The sequence below is a fragment of the Balaenoptera physalus genome, assembly GCF_965194825.1.
Source record: "Balaenoptera physalus genome assembly, chromosome: 18".
NCBI classification, from domain to species: domain Eukaryota; kingdom Metazoa; phylum Chordata; class Mammalia; order Artiodactyla; family Balaenopteridae; genus Balaenoptera; species Balaenoptera physalus.
Window position 1 is genome coordinate 29279757 of NC_138899.1, and position 19242 is coordinate 29298998.

Consider the following 19242-nt stretch of genomic DNA (forward strand, 5'->3'; position numbering starts at 1 on the left):
CATAATTTCTCCCCTTGATGGGAGAGACCCACCACATGAGCCCTTGTTGTACTGTGTGGTGGGTGTTAACTCTGGAGTGAGATGAAAGCCCTGCTGGAGGAAGAAGAGCTACCAAGTGCCAAGGGTCCAGGGGAAGGCTTTGCCCAGTGGTGGACATTTAAACTGGATCTTGAAAGAAGTTTTATTGACCAGTTAGAAAAAGGGGAAAAAAGCTATTAGTAATAGTAATTTAAATAACATCTGTAGAGCACGTTATAGTTTACCATGTCTTTGACATTATCTGTCTATTTCTGCAGTTACACTTTGAGGTCAGTATTTTCTCTTGTATCTTACAATTATAATAACTTCAGTTCAGAGACGTTTTGTGATTTGTCTAAGAATTCAGCTTACTGGGAGATAAAGTCTAATATCCAGGTCTTCTAATATCAATACTTAGAGTTAGTGGTTTACATTTTATTTATTTTCTGAAATGAATTGATCACAGCAGTAATGATAAAAACAAACATTTATTTGATCTTAACTTTATCAATTACTATTCCAAGCACTTTTCATATTTTTAACTCATTTAGTCCTCACAGCAACCCTATGAATTAGAGACTCTTATTTATAGATAAGGGAACTGAGGTGCAGAGAACTTAAGTAACTGGCCCAGAATCACACAGCTAGTAAGCAGCTGGGGTAGAATTTGACCTCTGGCAGTTTGGTGACAAAGTCCATGATCTTGATCACTATGCTCTAATCATAGGGAGTCATGGTGTCCTCAATAATGTTAAGAAACTTCTGTGTCTTAAAAACCCACCAGCTTTTGTTTTTGTTTTTTCTTTTAAAAAAGTTAAATCTCTGTATCTTAAGATACAAAAATAAAAATTAATTTAAAAAATATTTAATAAACATACTATGTGTCAGATAACATTCTAGCTAAGGAAAACCATCAAGTAGCTCATATTATCATTACAGGGATTATTACGGCTTATAGAATGTCATTTAGGCCAGATATAAAGAGGTCTTTATCGTACCGCTGTAAAGAGAAAAGTGATTTCCCAAATTACCCACCGTTTTGGCATGTAAGGTCGTCACTGTGATGGTCTAACACCTACTGCTTGTTAGGCAGGTGGTGGGCATTTAAATGTGTTATTTAATTTAAATTTTATAATAACCACGGAAGAGATATCATTTGATCACCAGTTTATACATTTCACTGATTCAGGAATGGTCGGTAACTTGTTAGCTCAAGAGCACACATCAATAACTTGTCAGGAGTCAGGATTTGACCTCAAGTCTGTTTGACTTTAAAGATTACGACTTTGAAATTGCATGGCTTATAGAATGCAGAAGTTACTTGTTGTAGAAATTGATAGAAATGGAAATATAATCCTTCTCTATGAAAAATAGTATGTTTTGAAATTTATTATATGGTCATTAAAAATTTTCTAGAGTTTTAGCCCTTAAAGCAAGTCCTTCCAAAATACAACGCTTGCTTCTCATATAGGTGAGAACTAAAATTTCAGTTTTATCTGCCTTTTTTTCTTAACTTTAATAAGGCTTACACAAGCTAATGCAGTATATGTGCAGCCACAGTCAGACTTCCATCTACTTTTTGCCCAAGTCAAGACCTCGGTACCCACCTGCCCAAGAGAACAGACACAACGTACCCATGATAGCTGCCAGTAATGGAGACACAAAAAGAGGGAGACCTTTACAACTGTCTTCAAAAGGGAGCCCTGGCCCTGACAAATAGGGATGTGGCACATGTAGAAAGCTAGAGTGGGAGGGGATGCACCATTGCATCTAGCATGCAGATCTCTGATAAATCATTTCTTTTCTGTGGGAAGAAAGACGCTGGAAATATTATCCCAAGTTTTTCCCTCCTGAAAGTTTTCTACTTTACAGGCTAAAGGAGCACTGGGGCATGGGAAGAAAATTATTTCCCCAAAAAGGCCTATCTAAACTTGGGTGCAAATACAAAAAAATTCATGTAACTAAAGTTTTATATTTTAAAATATACAAATGTCAGATAGCCTTATCCACCAGAGGGCAGACAGCAGAATCAAGAAGAACTACAGTCCTGCACCTGTGGAATGAAAACCACATTCACAGAAAGATAGACAAAATGTAAAGGCAGAAGGCTAGGTACCAGATGAAGGAACAAGATGAAACCCCAGAAAAACAACTAAATGAAGTGGAGATAGGAAACCTTCCAGAAAAAGAATTCAGAATAATGATAGTGAAGATGATCCAGGACCTCGGAAAAAGAATGGAGGCAAAGATCGAAAAGATGCAAGAAATGTTTAACAAAGACCCAGAAGAATTAAAGAACAAACAAACAGAGATGAACAATACAATAACTGAAATGAAAAATACACTAGAAGGAATCAGTAGCCGAATAACTGAGTCAGAAGAACAGATAAGTGACCTGGAAGACAGAATGGTGGAATTCACTGTCACGGCACAGAATAAAGAGAAAAGAATGAAAAGAAATGAAGACAGCCTAAGAGACCTCTGGGACAACATTAAATGCACCAGCATTCGCATTATAGGGGTCCCAGAAGGAGAAGACAGAGAGAAAGGACCCGAGAAAATATTTGAAGAGATTATAGTTGAAAACTTCCCTAACATGGGAAGGAAATAGCCACCCAAGTCCAGGAAGCACAGAGAGTCCCAGGTAGGATAAACCCAAGGAGGAGCATGCCGAGACACACAGTAATCAAACTGACAAATATTAAAGACAAAGAAAAATTATTAAAAGCAACAAGGGAAAAACAACAAATAACATACAAGGGAACTCCCATAAGGTTAACCCGTAAGGTTAACAGCTGATTTCTCAGCAGAAACTCTACAAGACAGAAGGCAGTGACACGATATATTTAAAGTGATGAAAGGGTAGAACCCACAACCAAGATTACTCTGTCCAGCAAGGATCTCATTCAGATTCGCTGGAGAAATCAAAAGCTTTATAGATGAGCAAAAGCTAAGAGAATTCAGCACCACCAAACCAGCTCTACAACAAATGCTACAGGAACTTCTCTAAGTGGGAAACATAAAAGAAAAGGACCTACAAAAACAAACCCATAACAATTAAGAAAATGGTAATAGGAACATACATATCGATAATTACCTTAAATGTGAGTGGATTAAATGCTCTAAACAAAAGACACAGGCTCGCTGAATGGATACAAAAACAAGACCCATGTATATGCTGTCTACAAGAGACCCACTTCAGACCTAGGGACACATACAAACTGAAAGTGAGGGGATGGACAAGTTTATTCCATGCAAATGGAAATCAAAGCTGGTTTGATTTGGTTATGATACTCATATCAGATAAAATAGACTTTAAAATAAAGAATGTTACAAGAGACAAGGAAGGACACTACACAATGATCAAGGGATCAATCCAAGAAGAAGATATAACAATTATAAATATATATGCACCCAACATAGGAGCACCTCAGTACATAAAGCAAATGCTAACAGGTGTAAAAGAGGAAATCGACAGTAACACAGTAATAATGGGGACTCTAACAGCACACTTACACCAACGAACAGGTCATCCAGACAGAAAATTAATAAAACTCAAGCTTTAAATGACCCAATAAACCAGATAGATTTAATTGATATTTACAGGACATTCCATCCGAAACAACAGATTACACTTTCTTCTCAAGGGCACACAGAACATTCTGCAGGATAGATTACATCTTGGGTCACAAATCAAGCCTTGGTAAATTTAAGAAAATTGAAATCCTATCAGCCATCTTTTCCAACAACAACACTGTGAGATTAGAAATCAGTTACAGGGGAAAAAACGTAAAAAACAAACACATGGACACTAAACAATGCATTACTAAATAACCAAGAGATCACTGAAGAAATCAAAGAGGAAATCAAAAATTACCTGGAGACAAATGACAATGAAAACATGATGATCCAAAACCTATGGGATGCACCAAAAGCAGTTCTAAGAGGAAAGTTTATAGCAATACAGTCATACCTCAAGAAAGAAGAAAAATCTCAAATAAACAATCTAACCTTATACCTAAAGGAACTAGAGAAAGAAGAGCAAACAAAACCCAAAGTTAGTAGAAGGAAAGAAATCATAAAGATCAGAGCAGAAATAAATGAAATAGAAACAAAGAAAACAATAGCAAAGATCAATAAAACTAAAAGCTGGTTCTTTGAGAAGGAAAACAAAATTGATAAACCTTTAGCCAGACTCATCAAGAAAAAGAGGGAGAGGACTCAAATCAATAAAATTAGAAGTGAAAAAGGAGAAATCACAAGGGACACCACAGAAATACAAGGCATCCTAAGAGACTACTACAAGAAACTCTATGCCAATAAAATGGACAACCTGGAAGAAATGGACAAATTCTTTCTTTTTTTTTTTTTTTTTTTTTTTATAAATTTATTTATTTATTTTTGGCTGTGTTGGATCTTCGTTTCTGTGCGAGGGCTTTCTCTAGTTGTGGCACGTGGGGGCCACTCTTCATCGCGGTGCGCGGGCCTCTCACTATCGCGGCCTCTCTTGTTGCGGAGCACAAGCTCCAGACGCACAGGCTCAGTAGTTGTGGCTCACGGGCCCAGCTGCTCTGCAGCATGTGGGATCTTCCCAGACCAGGGCTCGAACCCGTGTCCCCTGCATTGGCAGGCAGATTCTCAACCACTGCGCCACCAGGGAAGCCCTGGACAATTTCTTAGAAAAGTATAAACTTCCAAGACCGAACCAGGAAGAAATAGAAAATATGAACAGACCAATCACAGGTAATGAAATTGAAACTGGGATTAAAAATCTTACAACCAACAAAAGTCCAGGACCAGGTGGCTTCACAGGTGAATTCTATCAAACATTTAGAGAAGAGCTAACAACCATCCTTCTTAAACTCTTCCAAAAAATTGCAGAGGAAGGAGTACTCCCAAACTCATTCTACCATCACCGTGATGCCAAAACCAGACAAAGATACTTCAAAAAAAGAAAATTACAGACCAGTATCACTGATGAATACAGATGCAAAAAACCTCAACAAAATACTAGCAGATAGAATCCAACAACACATTAAAAGGATCATACACCATGATCAAGTGGGATTTATCCCAGCGATGCAAGGATTCTTCAATTTACGCAAATCAATCAGTGTGAAACACTGTAGTCACAAAGTGAAGGATAAAAACCATATGATCATCTCAATAGATGCAGAAAAATCTTTTGACAAAATTCAACACCGATTTATGATGAAAACTCTCCAGAAAGTGGGCATAGAGGGAACCTACCTCAACATAATAAAGGCCATATAGACAAACCCACAGCAACCATCATTCTCAATGGTGAAAAACTGAAAGCATTTCCTCTAAGATCAGGAACAAGACAAGGATGTCCACTCTCACCACTATATTCAACATAGTTTTGGAAGTCCTAGCCACGGCAATCAGAGAAGAAAAAGAAATAAAAGGAATAAAAACTGAAAAAAAAGAAAAACTGTCACTGTTTGCAGATGACATGATACTGTACATAGAGAATCCTAAAGATGCCACCAGAAAACTACTAGAGCTAATCAATGAATTTGGTAAAGTTCCAGGATACAAAATTAATGCACAGAAATCTCTTGTATTCCTATACACTAAGAACAAAAGATCAGAAAGGGAAATTAAGGAAACAATCCCATTCACCACTGCAACAAAAAGAATTAAATACCTAGGAATAAACATACCTAAGGAAGTAAAAGACCTGTATGCAGAAAACTACAAGATACTGATGAAAGAAATCAAAGGTGACACAAACAGATGGAGAGATATACCATGTTCTTGCATTGGAAGAATCAACATTGGGAAAATGACTGTACTACCCAAAGCAATCTACAGATTCAGTGCAATCTGTATCAAATTACCAATGGCATTTTTTATAGAACTAGAAGAAAAAAATCTTCAGATTTGTATGGAGACACAAAATACCCTCAATAGCCAAAGCAATCTTGAGGGAAAAATACTGAGCTGGAGGAATCAGATTCCCTGACTTCAGACTATACTACAAAGCTGCAGTAATCAAGACAGTATGGTACTGGCACAAAAAACGGAAATCTAGATCAATGGAGCAGGATAGAAAGCCCAGAGATAAACCAGCACACCTATGGTCAACTAATCTATGACAAAGGAGGCAAGGATATACAATGGAGAAAAGACAGTCTCTTCAATAAGTGGTGCTGGGAAAACTGGACAGCTACATGTAAAAGAATGAAATTAGAACACTCCCTAACACCATACACAAAAATAAACTAAAGATGGATTAAAGAATTAAATATAAGACCATAGGAAGAACACTCTTTGCCATAAATCACAGCAAGATCTCTTTAGACCCACCTCCTAGAGTAATGGAAATAAAAACAAAAATAAACAAATGGGACCTAATGAAACTTAACAGCTCTTGCACAGCAAAGGAAACTATAAACAAGACGAAAAGACAACCCTTAGAATGGGAGAAAATATTTGCAAACGAATCAATGGACAAAGGATTAATCCCCAAAATATATAAACAGCTCATGCAGCTCAGTATTAAAAAAAAAAAAAAAACCCAATACGAAAATGGGCAGAAGACCTAAATAGACATTTCTCCAAAGAAGACATACAGATGGCCAAGAGGCACATGAAAAGCTGCTCAACATCACTAATTATTAGAGAAATGCAAATCAAAACTACAGTTAGGTATCACCTCACACCGGTTAGAGTGGGCATCATCGGACAATCTACAAACAGCAAATGCTCTCGGGTGTGGAGAAAAGGGAACCCTCTTGCACTGTTGGTGGGAATGTAAATTGATACAGCCACTATGGAGAACAGTATGGAGGTTCCTTAAAAAACTAAAAATCGAACTACCATATGACCCAGCAATCCCACTACTGGGCATATACGCAGAGAAAACCATAATTCAAAAAGACACATGCACCCGCATGTTCATTGCAGCACTATTTACAATAGCCAGGTCATGGAAGCAACCTAAATGCCCATCGACAAGACGAATGGATAAAGAAGATGTGGTACTTATATACAGTGGAGTATTAGCCATAAAAAGGAATGAAATTGGATCATTTGTAGAGACGTGGATGGACCTAGAGACTGTCATACAGAGTGAAGTAAGTCAGAAAGAGAAAAACAAATATCGTGTATTAACACATATATGTGGAATCTAGAAAAATGGTACAGATGAACCAGCCTGCAAGGCAGAATTAGAGACGCAGAACAAACGTATGGACACCAAGCGGGGAAAGCGGGGTTGTGGGGAGGTGGTGGTGGGATGAATTGGGAGATTGGGATTGACGTATATACACTAACATGTAAAAAATAGATAACTAGTAAGAACCTGCTGTATAAAAAATAAAATAAAATTCAAAAATAAAGTCTGTTATATGATATAAGAATATATATATAAAAAATAAATTTAAAAAATAAAATATACAAATGTTCTCTTTTACCCAACAGGTGTGCAAAACCCATTCTGGTATTCTTGGAAAGGGTTTAGCGCTTTCTCATTCACCAACTATATTGGAGGCACTAGAAGGAAACTTACCACTTCAAATCCAAAGCAATGAACAGTCCTTTCTGGATGATTTTATTGCTTGTGTTCCAGGATCAAGTGGTGGAAGGCTTGCGAGGTAATGTGTATTAAGTACTACAATGACTTCCTTTCAGGGCTTGCCTCAGTCTTCATTTCTGAAGAGAAATGAGAGGGGAGTCGTTAGGATGTTACAGTGCTGCCTAAGATAATCTAGTTTATGTGTTTTGGACTCGCCAAAATATGAAATGGTAGTTAATATTTCAAAATATTTTAAAAATATATAATAGTTGTTAAAAATATGTAGAACACCTGGTAAAATTGAGAAGTCTGAGTACTTGATGGTAGTATTTAATATGTGTACTAAACTCCTAAATTTATCACTATATTTATTTTAATATGAGGTTTTTTCCAAATCTACAATTAATGCAAATATAAATTTAGAATTTAAATTAAATCATTTGAGGTTGTGGAGTTCTCATTTATTTTTTTGCTATCTGCTTTTTTGAGAAGATGAAAAGAACAAATATGCTGACTTGTGATTTTACTAGTAAATATAGAAATGTGACTTCTTTCTGTCTTTAATTTTAAAACTACAGAGATTACTCTTTAGTTTTTTGGGTTTTTTTAAAATAGTTTTTAGTTGTTTTTTTTTTTAATATATAAATTTATTTATTTATTTTTGGCTGCGTTGGGTCTTCGTTTCTGTGCGAGGGCTTTCTCCAGTTGCGGCGAGTGGGGGCCACTCTTCATCGCGGTGCGCGGGCCTCTCACTGTCGCGGAGCACAGGCTCCAGACGTGCAGGCTCAGTAGTTGTGGCTCATGGGCTTAGTCGCTCCGCAGCACGTGGGATCTTCCCAGACCAGGGCTCGAACCCGTGTCCCCTGCATTGGCAGGCAGATTCTTAACCACTGCACCACCAGGGAAGCCCTACTCTTTAGTTTTTAAAAACCGAAATGGTGATTGGAGAAGAATAGAAAATCTTTTAACTCAGCCTCAGTGCTATCTTTATGGACTTTTTATGTAATGCATGGCAGAATTACTCATTACGCATCTCACAGGACAACTTGAATGTAGATCATGGATATGATGATCATGAATTCAGGCACGGATATCACGAAGTACAGAAAATAGGCCAAATTTACATGGAAGGGAGAGTAGTGAGGGAAGATAGTTAAGAAATTGTGTGAAGGGAAGCAGCCGCATAGCACAGGGAGATCAGCTCGGTGCTTTGTGACCACCTAGAGGGGTGGGATAGGGAGGATGGGAGGGAGATGCAAGAGGGAGGGCATATGGGGATATATGTATACGTATAGCTGATTCACTTTGTTATACAGCAGAAACTAACACACCATTGTAAAGCAATTATACTCCAATAAAGATGTTAAAAAAAAAAGAGAAGATAGACAACGTATCTTTAACCTGCTTGCTCTCCAGCAAGCAGAATGTCACTGCTGTCCCTGCCTTGACAGACACCCTGCTCTTTCCCAGGCTTTCAGGTTGGCAAATTCAGCAGGCCTCCCTTAAAGAGTGTATTTGGGACTTCAAAGTATATGCAACCTAAGTTCGTTCTCTTATTTTAAATCAGCTATAGTTAAAATTTCAAATTTCCTGATTTTAAAATTATTTCTATTTTATTTGTAATCATCAGAAATCTTATATGCTTCAGCATAGTTTTTAATGAATTTGTCATTAACTATTTCCAAGAGAGACACTTGCGGTCATTCTCACAGAATCAGAAGTGAAGATACCATTTTAGCATTTTGTTTGATATAAGTTTTACTCATTTGGCTTAGTTTTGTGTTAATCACTGAAGATGTTGATGAATGTTTGGTTTTTTGTTTACTTGTTTTTTTCATTATTGCTAGGTGGCTTCAGCCAGACTCTTATGCTGATCCTCAGAAAACATCTTTGATTCTGAATAAGGATGATATTCGTTGTGGTTGGCCTACCACCATCACTGTTCAAACAAAAGACCAGTATGGGGATGTGGTACACGTCCCCAATATGAAGGTAACTATATTGGGATTGTATTAGTAGACAACTATGCACTGACTATTGTAACTAATAAAATTTTAGAAATGGCAAGTGCTTAAGAGTCCGCATGCCGTACCCTCTTTAGATATACGTAATGAAGGAAGCCGAAAAATTGTTGAAATGGCTTGTTTATATTAATCAGTACTCAACTTTCCAAGGTATATATTTTTTGGTTTGTTTTTTTACATTTTGCTAGGTGCTGTGGTGATTCAAAGGAAGGATAAGAAAGTGTCCGTACAAAGAGTGCTAAGCACACAGAGGGAAGGCCATTAATACATAAGTGATTGAATAAATCAGTGAAAGAATATATTTTAAAATTTTGTACCTATCTTTTAAAAGACTCAAATACATTTTGCATTTGGTACTGTTGAAACCTGTTGAAACAAACTTTAAAATATAATATTGATACTTATTAAATAAATTAGAAATACATAAATTTGGATTGTAAAAGAATGAGGGTTGGAACTAGTCATGTGCTATATTGAAAGATATAGTTCTTTGGATACCTTTTCCCTGAAACATGAATTAATAATGACATTTTAGAGCATATTGTAATGCATGATATTAAGTCCTTTGTGATATAATCTATTAATTAAATATCTTATTTTAAACTTTTATTATATTTCTGAAAATAGTCAATATTGAACAAAAATTTGTATAGGCAATCCCTAGCCGCCCCTGCCCCCCAAAGTTGTATTACAAAGTGATTTGGTTGTTTGGAACTTAGAGTTGATTAAGCCACAAAATCTTTTTTACTCACAGAGCAGCTGATTTTACCTCAATATTATTTTTTTTTTTAAGACTTTTTTGATGTGGACCATTTCTTTTTTTCTTTCTTTTTTTTTAAATAAATTTATTTATTTATGGCTGTGTTGGGTCTTCGTTGCTGCACGCGGGCTTTCTCTAGCTGCAGCAAGCGGGGGCTACTCTTCACTGCAGTGCGTGGGCTTCTCATCACAGTGGCTTCTCTTGTTTCAGAGCACGGGCTCTAGTGCTTGGGCTTCAGTAGTTGTGGCACACGGGCTTAGTTGCTCTGCAGCATGTGGGATCTTCCCAGACCATGACTCGAACCCGTGTCCCCTGCATTGGCAGGCAGATTCTTAACCACTGCACCACCAGGGAAGTCCCAGAACTATTTAAACTACTTGATTTATACCATGAAGAAGCACAGTGCCACTGGAGCCTCTAACTTGACTCATAGTTAAAAAAGACAAGAGACATATAGTTCACATGTCTTAAGACCAGTAAGTAAAACTGTATGGAAAAGTATTTGACCCTGATACTAAACAAAAATCAGGCCCTTTACCAGTGGCTTTCAAAGTTTTGGCCATGACCCCCAGCAAGGATTTGCATTATGACCCAAACGTACATATATAGGGTGGAAGAGTATGTACTCTTAGTTACATACAATATACATAATACACATACAGTATGCTGCACTCTTATATTTTCCCTATATCTTACTTTTTTTTTTTTTTTAATAAGTTTAAGCTAACTTTTATTTATTTATTTATTTATTTTTGGCTGTGTTGGATCTTCGTTTCTGTGCGAGGGCTCTCTCCAGTTACGGCGAGCGGGGGCCACTCTTCATCGCGGTGCACGGGCCTCTCACTGTTGCGGAGAACAGGCTCCAGACGCGCAGGCTCAGTAATTGTGGCTCACGGGCCCAGTTGCTCTGCGGCATGTGGGATCTTCCCAGACCAGGGCTCGAACCCGTGTCCCCTGCATTAGCAGGCAGATTCTCAACCACTGCGCCACCAGGGAAGCCCTATATCTTACTTTTTAAAGGAAGATCACACCCCATCAAAGCAATTTCAGGCCTGCTAAGAATTACTCTTTTGAATGCAAAAAGCATCACAGATTATAAGAAAAAAATTGAACAGAGAAAAAAGTAATTCTGAAAGTAATACAAAAAATCACTCCACTCAAGGACAGAGTTTTGATCACAATACAATATACATTAATATGTTGAGGGGTTTGTGTATTCACTGATGAATTTCTCACTTAAGTGTATGTAGTGAGTTGTTAAATCCAGTCTTTGAGCCCACAGTAAGTTCCTTATTCATGTGACTACGTTGTAGTTACCATTTTCCAGGTCGGCATAACATTTCATTTCTTTTTAATGTTCATACTGTTATGCCTATAGTATATGTTCAGCTGTATTTTCCTGTGTTTCCACCTTGCTTTGTTGTCTCTTACTCCATTCTGGTACCTGGGTTGTTTACATCTTACATTTCAGAGTCAGACTTTATGCTTTATCTTTTGTTCTCCTCTTTGGGTTCTTTTTTTAGCCACATGATCTGTCTCTCCTTCTTTACTTCCTCTTTTTTTTTCCTACATATTTTGCTTCTTGAGGACGAGAAGCCCTAAATCTCTTACTCAGTATGCTCAAGTTCATATCAGATTTATGTCTAATTTAGAAACCGTATCTAGGAAACTCCAGTAAATACTATTTAGGAAAAGTGATTTGCATACCTCAATGTTTAATTTATTATATCACATTATCATATTAGCTGAAAACAAAATTAGTTCAATCTGTTTTGTTTTCAGCCTGATAGCACATGAAGTTTTAGGAGCATTTTAGACTTCTCAAAAGCTATTGAAGTATCCTTATGTAGTAATAACCAATTATTTGGAACATAAAAGTTGGTTTGCAGATAATATTTCAGTGAGATCCAAAATCCTTTTTAAAGCAGCAAGTGTTATTGTTTTTTTTTAACTTATAAAATGATTATTCCAAGGAAATCTTATTTAATGAAAAGAGAAAGTTGTGTAGGAAATAAAAGAATAAAAAATTTTACAAAGAAGCACAGTTTATGAAAGAAAGCAGAATGGTTATCATTTTCTATCTCAGTACTCCTAGAGTATGAAATTATTCAGTGATTTACTTCAAGGTTCATAGTACATAGGCAGATGTACTTCTACTGTTAATTTACTTAGGGTAAATATAGTCGTTTAAAGAAAGATTAAATCAAAATAGTACGTATAAAAATAGTGGCTATAATTTTAAATCAAACGTCTTAGAATTTGGAAGCATTTGCTTTTTTTTCCTTTTTATTACATTTAAGTTTAAAGCTTTTAATGGTGGCAATGTACATGAGCTGAAGAATTTTACCATGTATCTTTAAACTTCTGTGTTTTAAATGTAAGATGGATTTTTAATATTTCCAGAGCATTATATCAATCCAAATACTGATTTCTCATAACCCCAACTAAAGATTGTGGTTATTTAATGGAATGTATTTGCTAGCTACACTTAACTTTATATATAGACACTGAGAGTCTCAAACTACTGACTCCCTAGAATGGCATTAATAAGAATAATACACGTTAAAGACATTCCACATTTCTGGGGTGTCTCTCAATTACTTAAGTAGTATTGTCACTTTTTTTTATGCAATCCTTTCTATTTCTGTGAAGAGCTTGTTGTTGAATTACCTGTTCTTGCCAACTACAAAAGTAGTGTCTGAAAAGAACAGAAGAAATTTTGGGTGACCCTCAGAATGATAAAGAGCTAAAGTGGTATTTAAATTGTTTGTAACTTTGTGGTTGCCTAGGGATTGAGTGTTTTTTGCCAATGCATAAACAAATAAATAACAATAAAATGTGTTGTTATAATTCCTGGAAAGTATTTCTGAGTATTGTTTATGAGACAATTTATACTTTCAGTGTTTTAAAATGCCTTAGGAAGTCTGTTCTTTGCATCTCTACAGTAAAGTATAGATAAAAGATATCCCCATATTGAAGAAGCTGAGTTGGAAAGTTTAATTATCGATAGGTTGCTTAGCTCTAATAGTTCGTGTTGGTGACAAAACTAATAATACTCTTTTTTCAGAGTAAATAAACATCTTTAAGTTTTAGGTATAAGATTTGTTTTATTAGCTGTTAATTTCTAAGATACCTATCAATGGAGTACTTTTTCTTCTGCAAAACAGTATAGCTAAAATTGAGATCAGTGCTTTAAAATATGTGAAGATTGCTGGCAAGTATTTATACCTGAATTACTGGATAAAATAATTTAATGTTAGTCCCTGCAAGAATGTAGATTCGTTTGACTATCCTTTCCTGGACTTTATTAATGGCGGCATTTGTTTTTATTTTGTGTTTTGATATTTATGATTATTTATTCCCAAAAACAAGGCCTCTCTTTTACACTGTGTTCAGGATCCCTATTGAGGTGGAACCATCTTGATCATTCTAGCAATGTTAAATAATCTTTGAAAGGAATGCCCAAGAGGGACGAGTGGTAACATAAAATGTATAGAATTGTGAGTTTATAATTGTGTAAATTGCTTCTTTTGTTGTGTTATGGACAATTATATAATAATAGCATTTGGTTCTTATAATATCATGGTTAGGTGGAAGTGAAAGCCGTTCCTGTTTCTCAGAAAAAAACATCTTTACAACAAGAGCAGGTAAAGAAACCTCAAAGGATTCCTGGCAGTCCTGCAGTAACAACTGCACCTTCTAATACTGACATGACTTTTGGTGGGCTGGCATCACCAAAGCTGGATGTTTCATATGAACCAATGATTGTGAAGGAGGCTCGATATATTGCCATAACAATGATGAAGGTAATTTATTTTACTTATCAGAAAAATTTTGTTTTTTCACTGTTCATTCATTTAACAGACATTTCAGTGATTCAAACTCAGATACAAATCACAGGTCTAGAGAGTTGTTGATAGACGTCAAACTTGCAATGTTTTTTTAAGGATAATGTTATTTTCCTACAAAGAGGATTTTCATTCATTTTTGGCAGAAGTCTAGAGAGGTTTCCAGTTGTAGATCAAGTTAATTCAGTCAGAGATTGAGATGTTTGGAAACTGGATTTCATTTCCTGCAAAAGTACTTGTCTATTTTCAATTTACCAGTACTCCTAGGACATAGCCCTTCAGGGATTCAGAGTTTACCTAGGCCCCCTTTAACTTTGGGTTCTTCCAAATGCCAGGCTCATCTCTTTGGGTTTCTTACTTCTTAGGCTTTTTAGCTCTTCGGTGCCTTTAGACAGATTTCAAAAAAAAATTTTTTTTGTCCAGCTTTTTTAGTTATCTTTAGAGGCAATGTTAGTCTAAATTATCAAGATGGTTGTTATTTGAAATAGAAGTTAGGAATTGTGCTATTTTCAGAGAGCAGTGGTGAGCCATTGAAGGCTTTCAGTTGGAGGAATGGCATGATTACATTTGTGTTTTATAAAGATCATGGTGGAATATGGAGAATGCAGTTGGGAGGATAATGAAGAGACATGGTTTGGTTTAAGTCTCTTTAGGAGACTGTTGACTTAATCTGGTGAGATATACTGATCCCTCGGACTAGTGAGTTGTCAATTAGGGTAGATTCAAGAGATATTTAGGATAGATAAGACTTAGTGGCTAATGGGTATGAGGTAAAGAGAAAGAGGTAGGAAATAAAAAATGGAGTTCACATTTTGAGCTTGAGTAGTGAGATTGATAATGTTGGAGAAGGGGCAGAGTTTGGTTGAGGAAGATAACAGATTCAGCTTTTGATGTGATGAGTTTTAGATATCTCTGAAATATCCATGTGAAGATATATAAAAAGAAGTTGGAACTACAAACCTGAAGTGATCACAGTCTTACCTCAAGAAAAGAATTGGAGAATCATCAGTACTTGTATTACTCATGAAATTATGGAAACAGATGATTTCTATCTAACGTGGTGAGAGGAGAGGGAAGTTCCAGGACGGGGTCCTGAGGAACATCAATATTGGTGATTCTCAAACATTTGTCCACATCAGAATCATCTGGAGCTCTTATTTACTTATTTTTATTTATTTATTTTTAAAATAAATTTATTTATTTATTTTTGGCTGTGTTGGGTCTTCGTTTCTGTGCGAGGGCTTTCTCTAGTTGCGGCGAGCGGGGGCCACTCTTCATCGCAGTGTGCAGGCCTCTCACTATTGCGGCCTGTCTTGTTGCGGAGCACAGGCTCCAGACGTGCAGGCTCAGTAGTTGTGGCTCACGGGCCCAGTTGCTCCGCGGCATGTGGGATCCTCCCAGACCAGGGCTCGAACCCGTGTCCCCTGCATTGGCAGGCGGATTCTCAACCACTGAACCACCAGGGAAGCCCCTATTTTTCTTTTTAAAATAAATTTATTTATTTATTTTTGGCTGCATTGGGTCTTCATTGCTGCGCGCAGGCTTTCTCTAGTTGCGGCGAGCGGGGGCTACTCTTCATTGCGGTGCACGGGCTTCTCATTGTGGTGGCTTCTCTTGTTGCGGAGCATGGGCTCTAGGCACGCGAGCTTCAGTAGTTGTGGCACGCAGGCTCAGTAGTTGTGGCTTGCGGGCTCTAGAGCACAGGCTCAGTAGTTGTGGTGCACGGGCTTAGTTGCTACGCGGCATGTGGGGTCTTCCCACACCAGGGCTCGAACCCACGTCCCCTGCATTGGCAGGCAGATTCTTAACCACTGCGCTGCCAGGGAAACCCCGTGGAGCGCTTATTTAAAGTGGAGATTTTCCTACCATCCAAAGATTTAGATTCAGTAGGTCTGAAAAGAGGTTCCAAAATTCACGTATAAAACAAATATGCAGAATGATTCAGGTTCAAAAGCTATACTTTGAGAAATATTGATTTACAAGATAGATATATTTAAAAAAAAAAAAGAAAGAAATGAAAACGGAAACAACAACATTGGCAAGAATACTAGCCAAAGGGCTAGTACAAACTAGGACACCAGCTCTTACCTTTGCCACTTTTCCCACCATGATGCATATGGCAACTCATTTCATCCTCATAACAACCCTATGAATGACTGTTTCTTATTCCCATGTTACACATGTGGAAACTGAAGCACAGAGAGGTTGAATAACTTGCCCAAGGACACACAGTGACAGTCGATGGTTCCAGATTTGATTTTCCTACTTCCCCCAACTACCTTATGCCATGTCCTGAAAGTCACAGAAAGCTGTTTAAGATGGGTTAACAATGTTATGCTGCAGAGTGAAGTCTTGAAAAGGATCTAGCAGTGATCAGTGATCTTGGCAGGAGCAGCTTTAGAGGCATAGTCATTTGATTAATTTGTCGATGAAGAGGAAGTGAAGTTATGGAGGCAGAGAAAGGAGCAGGCCATTTTATTTTGATATCAGAGGTTGAACAGTTCTGAGTAACATCACAGGTCTGTGACTTTTGGTACGAGTGGCTGAAACAAAGTTGAAGTTGAGATTATTGAGGTTGAAGAAATAAAGGGACTGAAAAGCTAGAGTTTTGGATGAGTTGTCCACGATTAAAGAATTTGAAGCTAAATATTCTCATTCATTTCAACTTTTTTTTAAGAGATTTAGTTTCTGGACTCCCTACCTCCCTAATTATTCTTTTAGTTTCCTATGAACATACTTAGATTTGTATAATTTCTTTTGAAAATCTAGTTACCAGAACTGAATTCAGTATTTCAGGAATGTTCTGAGAGGCCCAGGTTAAGGCAGTTACAGAATACCATTCCCAAACTCTCTCTTTGACATATTAATTCACATTCCAGGAAAGGGGATTCTCTTATATCAACCATTCACAGATACCGTGTGCTACCCAGTAGTGAACTAAATTTGGTGGAGGATGTAAAAGTGAGATATGATCTATTCTTTCATTATTAAATAGAATAATATGTATTTGAGGGACATTGGTGTAGTAGAAAACCCATTGTACTGTGAATCTGGAAACTTGCGTTTTCCTGCTGTTAACACCTTTGTAATCTTGTTAGACTTACCCTTAAATTGCATTTTCCTCATTTGTAACTTTTTAGTAGGTGACAGAAGCTAGGTCATTTCTAGAAATCACTTTCATGAAAATAGCGAGGGTGGGGCGAAGGAAGGGGGCTTGTGAGTGGTGTGGGTGTGCTTCTCTTTGCTGTAAGTATAGTAGTAGTTAGAAATGAATGAGCAATTGGAGAACTTTACCTGAACCTTGAGAGGTTAATTTGGAATTGCTGCAGAAATATAAAAATATTGGAAATAATGTGACAAGTTTCATGTACCTACAACCCATTCTTATCTTTACATTTCACCAGACTTTTTCAGATCTTTTTGTTATTTCTGTTAAGAAACAGATTGTTAACAGTACAATTGCAGCCCTCTGTAAACCCTTCTCCCTGGACCCATTCCCATCCCTTCCCTAGAGGTAACCCCTGTCCTGAAGGTAATTAATGGTTCTTCTTCCCCAGATACATTTTTTGTATTTTACTGAGTACAAATTAATCTATAAGGAATATAGTATTTAGAATTTTGTGTATTTTTCAGGAGTTTATAAAAATGGTATCATATGCACCTATCACTGTGCCAGTGTTTGTCCAACATTGTTTTTAAGGTCTAGTCATGTAGCTGTAGTGCATTCAGTTTATCTGCTTTGAAGTATTCCAGTGTATTACTGTTCCATAATTTGTTCATTCCCCTACTGATGGGCATTTAGGTTGTTTCTAGTTTTTTTCACTATAAATTATATTGAAATAAACATCCTCGTATATATCCCCTTTTGTACACGAGCAAGAGTTTTTCTAAGATATATATCTAGAAGTGGAACTGCTGGATAGTAGGACATACCTGTCTTCAGCTATATTAAATATTGCCAAAATTTATATGCCCATGAGCAATGTATCAAAATGCTAGGTACTTCATGTTCTCACCAGCATTTGGTTCTTACCAACACAACTTGATGACTGTGATAGGGTCATCTTGTTGTTTTAATTTACATTTTCTTGATCCCCAGTCTAGTTGAATAATGTTTCAAATGTTTCAAATGTTTATTGGCCTTTCAGATTTCCCTCTTCAGTGACTTGCCTTTACTCACTTTTCTTTTGTGTTGTTTCTGTCTTTTGTATTGATTTGTTCTGTATATATTATGGATTCATATACCGTTAAGGTTAAATGAATTACGAATCCCCTTCTTCCAGGTGAAGGCTTAACTTTGCCATTTCTTTATAGTGTCATTGTTTTGGAGAAATTTAAAATTTTAATGTGCTCAAAACATATTATCTTTTTTTTTCTTCTGAATTTGTTGATGTTTTATTTGTTACATCTAGGTCTTTAACACACCTAGAATTTATTTTTGTAAATGGTGTGATGTAGGTAATTGAGTTTTTTCTTTTTCTCCTGTATGGATAACCAGTTGTCTCAGCACCATTTATTGAATGTTCTATCAGTGCGGTAGTTAACAGTGTTTCTAATGATTTTGTGATTCTTGCTCATCTCTTTCTTAAAGGTTTATGAAAATTACTCATTTGAAGAACTGCGTTTTGCATCACCGACTCCTAAGAGGTGAGGATCGTTTTCTCAAAGCGTAGCCAAAACATGTGTTGTCAACTGCTTATAACTAAGATCACCCTGCATTCCAACTTTATTTTCTATAAGTAAATATTTTATAGGATTTAAAAATTCCTGGTAGAGATTTTTTTTTTTTAACATCCTTATTGGAGTATAATTGCTTTACAATGCTGTGTTAATTTCTGCTGTATAACAAAGCGAATCAGCTATATGTATACATATATCCCCATATCCCCTGGTAGAGATTTACGACAGGTTTTATAATGTGTAGATTCACAGGTAGAATGTATTTATATTGAACTGTAGTACTGCCAATATGTTACATAATACTAAGGTAATAAAGAAATAACTAGTATCTAAAAGTATATAAATTGGCTTGTAAAGCATTGGTTAGTT

The 19242-nt window shown here is 36.6% G+C and overlaps 1 protein-coding gene across 13 annotated transcripts in view; it reads left to right on the forward strand.

Moving 5' to 3' along the window:
- The window catches only part of MYCBP2 (MYC binding protein 2), a 270723-nt gene that overhangs the window by 163002 nt on the left and 88479 nt on the right, over positions 1-19242 (forward strand). For all 13 annotated transcript variants that reach the window (XM_082434738.1, XM_082434743.1, XM_082434745.1 and 10 more), the window contains 4 exons: positions 7468-7640; positions 9409-9553; positions 13936-14151; positions 18785-18840. In XM_082434738.1, the coding sequence (XP_082290864.1) occupies positions 7468-7640; positions 9409-9553; positions 13936-14151; positions 18785-18840 (590 nt within the window). The remainder of the gene's footprint in view (positions 1-7467; positions 7641-9408; positions 9554-13935; positions 14152-18784; positions 18841-19242) is intronic.